The sequence below is a fragment of the Fopius arisanus genome, unplaced genomic scaffold, assembly GCF_000806365.1.
Source record: "Fopius arisanus strain USDA-PBARC FA_bdor unplaced genomic scaffold, ASM80636v1 scaffold00021, whole genome shotgun sequence".
Classification (NCBI taxonomy): Eukaryota; Metazoa; Arthropoda; class Insecta; order Hymenoptera; family Braconidae; genus Fopius; species Fopius arisanus.
In genome coordinates, this window is record NW_011887760.1 from 745,467 (window position 1) to 751,932 (window position 6,466).

Here is a 6,466-nt window from a genome sequence, read left to right on the forward strand (position 1 = left end):
GGCATTTTGTCTGGGAAATATTTGATTGGGGGAATAACTCCTAAAACCTTTTTAAAACGAAAAATGAAAAAACAAAAAAGACCTGTTCTATTCTCAATATTATTCCATCAACAGTTCAGTTCTGTTACAACAGATTTTCCAAAACTATTGAATTATTGCTCAATGAGTCAAAAGAGATTGATAATATTTTCTCGACAATTCCATGGATTCATGGGAAGAATAAATAGGAGAATAGTCGAGATGAATCGCCGCCCTCGAACGATTGTACAAAAAAACAGATCCCAAGTATGAAATCAAGCTAGTAGGCGATATTGGCAATTTCCCGATGAACTTATTGCTGACATTCATAATGAATTCAATAAATAGAGCGATTGTGTAAGAAATGGGGAGAGGAATCCACCAAGACGATCGTTTGATGTAGTTGTCACTTTTTGTAGTGATCCTCTCACAAAATCTGCCAATATCATTCACATCGTTGTCATCAGTTATTATGACTGGAAGACCTGCGATTGAGTCAGGCCGGTCACGAAGGGTATTTTTAGCACAAATAAAACCCCATGCTGCATTACCTGAAATAGTAAAAAAAAACAAAATTCAGAATTTCATAAATAATATAGTGTGATCGTATTCTTACCCACGTAAGTCATCTGCTGCTTGCCACCTTTTCCACCTATCCTAGGCAAAATATTTCCTCGAGATTTCCCATACTTAAGGATTCTGGAAATAAATGTTGTATCTCCATCTCCATAGAGTATTGTTGGTCTGATAGAGACTGTTTTTAATTTTTCTGTTCCTGAGAAAGAAAAAAAAGAAGTGATAATAAATAGAAAATGTCAAATGCAAAAATAACTAATCATTTTTGCAATTCCGTCAAGTAACATCAGAAGTATTGCTCTACTCGATTGAAGATTTGTACCATTAGAAAGAAATTGTCCATTGGCTTTGAGCACTATCTTTTCGGCTCTCAATTTCGATATAGCATACGCCCCCATCATCAACCTACGCTCATCCTCTGGTACTCCAACTTTAGATTCCTGTTGATAAATTACAATCGCAATCATCCCATATTTAACATACGATGTCAGTGTAACTTCTGTGGTACTGCAGTAGATTAATCGCTGTACATTTTGTTCAATACACAGATGTATCACGTTTTCTGTAGCTGAAAACAAATCACGGATTGAATTAAAGAAGTAATACAGATGAACAGCAATTATTTAAAAAACAAGGATTGCCTACCGTCTACATTATTTTTTTGCAATTCCTCATAATTCGGAGGAAAATCATAAGATACTAATGCAGCACAATGAATCACAATATCAGTATTGAGAAAAACACTGCGACATTCTTCCACATCCAATAAATTATTGATAAAGAAATTAATCTTCGAACAATAATCATCTCCGCAGGATCCAACAATTGAATAATCGTCGAGGGGGACCTTATCCAATGCACGAATTTCTGACACTGTTGCATCTCTCTGCAATTGCTTCAATATGTGTTGCCCCAGAAAACCGCTAGCACCTATCAAATAATTTGTGGAAAAACATCGAACATTTTTTATAATAATGCTATATATCATTGCAATTCTCTCGTCAAATTAAATTATTTACCTGTCACTAATACAACGTCACCTTTTTTACACGCCATTAGAGCCACATAGCTATTAATTTTTTGCTGATTCGACACTTGAGAAATTTTGACATTGGCAACATCGCTATATGAACAGGGCAATAACGGAAGACCTTTGATTATGAAAATTACATCAACTTTATTATTCCCTTATCGTAGACAGAATGATCATGCCAAAAGACTAATAATTGCGTTCTTTCAGTGACAAAATGTCGTATTAAAATCAGTAACTTATTCAGAAATTGGTTCCTATGGATTACAATGTTCCCCTAATGCTCAGCATTACAACAGTGGACAGGGATCAGTGTAAAGAAATTTATTTACTTAACCATTATGGAAAATCAACGATTTTTCAGTATTAAAAACAAATCAGCCAAATTTCACATTGTGTTTTCTTTTTTTCCATTTCCGTTTCAATCCATTACAGTTTGTTCAGTTCGATATTATTGAATTTACGGGACATTACGTGCAATTTCAATTTTTGACGAACGTTAATTTCGTATTATGCAACACTTATTCCAGCAGTTTGTAAGTAAGTTCTCAGATGATTGGCATTAGGCTCTGGAATTTGTCCAAGGAGATTTGGAAGCTGTCCGGGGGATAGTCGACCGAGTCCTTGTGCCAAGTGCAATCGGACATCACCAATAGCTACAAAAGAAAAATAATAAAATAGGTAATTAATATGAGTCAATTTTGAAACGTGCATCATATGAGAAAACTCTCTTTACCCTCCAGGGGATCTTTCCTCGGATTCCTGGCACAAATCAGCTGACTGTAGGCCGCTTGGTAACCAGGGTTATCCTCAGTCTCCGGCATTAGCAAATCCTCAGGTATAATACTCTCATCCTGTGGAAGTTCAAAGAACTCCACTAAAGTAGCCAAAAGTTTTGGATAAAAAACATGATACGGATTCTCAACCATGGCTGGACAATCGACAAGTAGATTGGACATCCCCACAGCTGCAACTTTCCTCTCAATTTCCCCAGAAACTTTCTGCAAGTCAGCAATGATAACCCTCTCCAAAACCATGCCAAACATTTGGACTTGAATTTGATCGATAATCGTGATGAGAGTCGAAGCTCCATACCTGATAATATAATAGGCAAAGAAGACAATAAGTCCCTTTACAAATTTGGTAGTCTTAGTGGAAGAGAGCCTTTGAAATAGCAGCACAAATATTTGTTTCATGAATGGCTCCAGGATATTAGGAGGAAAATGTTCAATAATTGATTGCATAAGTGAAAAGCCTTCATGATCGTTCGCTTTGGAAGCAATAAGCTTCTGGAAAACCCCTAGTAGTCCGCTAATCTTATCCTGGGCAATAATCTGATGTGCTCCATGACTGACAAATGCTTGAAGAAGTCGATTGAGAGGATGAATGTTTCCCTGCCTCTCGAATAAAACTGGAGCCAGGAGACAAGGAAAGAGGGCCATGTAGGGTTCAGGTACCTCCTGCGAAGTGCGAAGTTCCAGCAACAGTGCCAAAATTTGGAAAACATACGGCATGAACTCTTGAACGTCTTGCTGAAGAATTCCCTGGAAAATTGGAAAAAGCACCTGCTCGAAGGAAACAACCGCTTCAGGATTGGTCTTGCAGACAATTCTGATGGAGAGACCGAGGGTCTCGAAGAGGTAGTGATTAAAATTGGGTCTGCTGGGGTTCCTGGCGACGATTGATAGTTTCTCCGTGAGTTTCGGTAGAAGATCTCCCAAGAAAGGTACAACATTCTCTTTGAGAGTTCCAAAGCTCCTCATTATAGCTTTCATCGCGTACTCGTTCTCTCCTGATCCTGAGAGTTCCAAGAGAGCGAAGAGGCCTTTCAGGAGATCAGCAGCGAGTGGAGCAATCTCTTCACCTTTCACCAGTGCAACGTTATTAGGACCTTTCAGCGCCAGGATCTTTTCGATAGCGCAGGCTGCGTAACTGTGGACCACTTGACTTGAGGCTGTTAAGTGTCTGATCATGTAAGGCAGACTTCCCACAACTAGCTCTCGTGGGAGAATCGATCTGAAAGTCATGATGAATTTTATGGCATCGGCTTTTAAAACTGGAAACTCATTTATATTCGGTCTCGCCAGCTCTGGCTGTATGTGCTGGGAAGCGAACTGAGGTAAGGGCACGAATTCATTGCTCTGAGTCACTCCATGCTTCTGTGTTTGTCCTTTACTTGCACTCGATGTTACTAGATAAATTACTGCGTCTTTCTTGCGCCAGTTTTCTGCAGGTTTCGCTGCGTATTCTGCTAGACGTTCCTAGATTTGAATTCGGTAATTCATTACTTTATTCAATCGCTGAATTGTTCATGAGAAAAACTTATAGAAAGCGTAACTGACTCATGTGTGAATCGAGATATAATATTAATAATATTGTATGTAAGAAAAAACTTTATTATATAAAGAAACAATAAGCTTTCCATTGTGCATGTACTTTGAGAGGCTTGAAATTTCGAGAAAGAATTACAAAGTGTATTGTTAAGATCATTGCTATTCTATGTTCAACCGTTATCGTTATATTGAAATATTTTGTATGCATTTGTGAGAATTCTAGATGTGAGAGTTTTCTAGTTTAAAAAATGCTAGGCGCGAGTAATTTTTAAGAAAATGGTTTTTCGTATAACGAGAAGAGAGAGTACTTACCATGATAAAAGCCCCAAAAATCTCCATAACCTTAGCCCCAAAATATTTAGCCAGAACCTTGACAAGGTCACAAGCAGCTCTGCGTCTAGTGTCAACATCGCTGCCTTCAATATCTCTTCTAATATATTCCTCTGGATTATCCTCAAACAATTCATTATCAGACTCTCTAAACTCGATATTAGGTGTAATGAGATTCGTGCAGATATTTCTGAGGTTCTGTGGCTCCTCAAACAGCGGCCTGTACTGATCTCTGTCAGCAACAGTTACCAAAAATTGGAGTGAGTTGGACACAAGCGCATCGTACTTTGGTTGCTGACCTGTGCAATTCAAAAGCCCCCAAATAGCCTCGAGAAATTTAGGCACATAATTTTGGAACTCCTCGTCATACTTCTGAGCATAGAGAACGATATTGTCGCAGACCTGTGATTTCAACTGTTCGATGACACCAGCCTCTTCATCGTCATCAGTTTTGAGGAGAGGTACATCAGTTGTTAACAGAGTGTGGAAATTCACCATCCAAATTTCCATATTATCCTCAAAAAATTCTGGCAAATCTTGAAAATTCAATGAGTAAAATACTTTGCTCAGAATTGTCAGGGAGTTGTAAATTACTTTGAGAGCTTCAACATTATTAGCATGAGCCTGAGTAAGATTCATCGTTGCCAAGAAGAGATCGGTCAACGGTTTGGCAAATTTCTCGAGGACAAATTTGATCTCCTCCCAGAGAGTCTGACTCTTGAATTCGTAACGATAACGTTTGAAGAGAGAATGGGCTGTGTGAAGAACTCCGTTGATAATATGGAAGTCCCCTGTGTTGAATTTTTCCACCATCTGATCGATGAGGTCTGGCCATTTGTTTGGAAAATCATGACGACCGATTATTGATACTGCGTCAGAAAGTTGCTTTTGAATCGAATCTGGCGAATGCAGCATCAAGTTTACAATTAACTTTTTTATTGCTTCACGATCTTGGCCGTGAATTTTATCCACTCCATCTTCATCCTAGGTAAAGGACGGCAATAATTATTACCAAATATAATGAACAATTGATTAATTACAGAAATTGGAAAAATGGATGTGTCAATTTGTCATCATATCGTCTACAAACTTACGAGAACAAATGCGGTCAAGAGAGAAAAGGAATTAAATATTTCTATAGCGACCCAGAAATAATAGAAAGTACAAATAATTGAAGAAAAACTGATGGTCTTGATTCCCGTATGAATTTGCAAAATTTTATGCTCGTGGAAATATTAACCTTTGAAAAGAGAAATGTATTCACACGTGGATCCATCTCAGTGGTTAATTTTAATACTCACAATTTTCCAATTTCGTTTGATGTAGTTTTTGAAGGCTACTGCACCAGCTATCCTAATTGTCAAGTCAACGTCCTGTTTCTCAACTAGATGCAATAATAAAACTGGATAATTCTGGTTTCCTTCGATTGATTCCAAGAATTTTTCGGCTGAAAACAATTATTCATTTGTTATTCATAAATTCTAGAGCCAGATAAATAACAAAACCCCTTCGACGTTGAGTGGCTGATAAACCTTAAGGAGTCACCAATAAAACAATACATACGTTTGAATTGATTTAAAATGAATCGTTAGAAAATAGTCAGAGGTTAAACGCTTACCGGGTCTTCTGACGTCTACATCTGGACTGAGTGTGCGATGCAAATAATCACTGAGTGTAATTAAATTGGCCCCCTCGAGCTCCATAATGCCAATAATTATTTTCAAGTACTCAGTGATTGGTAAAATAAACTTTCTCCAAGATCAGAAGTAAAGATAATCACAAACAAAGAACCAAATACAGCCAGCATTTACCACCGGCTTTGTCCAATTTCAATTTCCTAACCTTTTTGGCTTTTCAATGAAATTGGCACTCAAAGAGGATTGACTAAAGTAGAGGCTCAGTTCTGGGGGTTTGAGTGACTCCAGAAGCATCGTAGTACTGCACCCCAAAAGAGGGAGGGCACCACACGCAATGAGGGTGTCTGTCCGTAAGCCGACTCGGTAACTGCCTCGGTAGCAATCCCGCTGTCAGAGGGACCAGTCAACGAGGTGAATGTTATTTTCTGCGTTACGAAATTGGTATTCACTGAAATTTAAAAATTGTATGGAATCACTTAAATTTTTTGCGCCCACGTGACCCTTAAATAAGTCCAATTAACCTTTAACCAAATCCAATCAAC

The 6,466-nt window shown here is 38.1% G+C and overlaps 2 protein-coding genes across 2 annotated transcripts; both read right to left on the reverse strand.

Annotated features, from left to right (window-relative positions):
• Nucleotides 1-6: 6 nt before the first annotated feature.
• Nucleotides 7-1,735, reverse strand: LOC105264423 (3 beta-hydroxysteroid dehydrogenase/Delta 5-->4-isomerase type 1). Its single transcript, XM_011301278.1, has 5 exons — nt 1,614-1,735; nt 1,240-1,524; nt 917-1,162; nt 635-793; nt 7-569 (listed from the first exon to the last, which is right to left on the reverse strand). The coding sequence occupies exons 1-5, from the start codon at nt 1,648-1,650 to the stop codon at nt 160-162; spliced, it is 1,137 nt and encodes a 378-aa protein (XP_011299580.1). The 5' UTR covers nt 1,651-1,735; the 3' UTR covers nt 7-159.
• A 38-nt stretch (nt 1,736-1,773) lies between these two features.
• On the reverse strand, nt 1,774-6,140 carry Cse1 (chromosome segregation 1). The gene is made up of 5 exons (XM_011301277.1): nt 5,906-6,140; nt 5,589-5,734; nt 4,270-5,271; nt 2,361-3,885; nt 1,774-2,280 (listed from the first exon to the last, which is right to left on the reverse strand). The coding sequence occupies exons 1-5, from the start codon at nt 5,988-5,990 to the stop codon at nt 2,135-2,137; spliced, it is 2,904 nt and encodes a 967-aa protein (XP_011299579.1). The 5' UTR covers nt 5,991-6,140; the 3' UTR covers nt 1,774-2,134.
• Between the last annotated feature and the right edge of the window lie 326 nt (nt 6,141-6,466).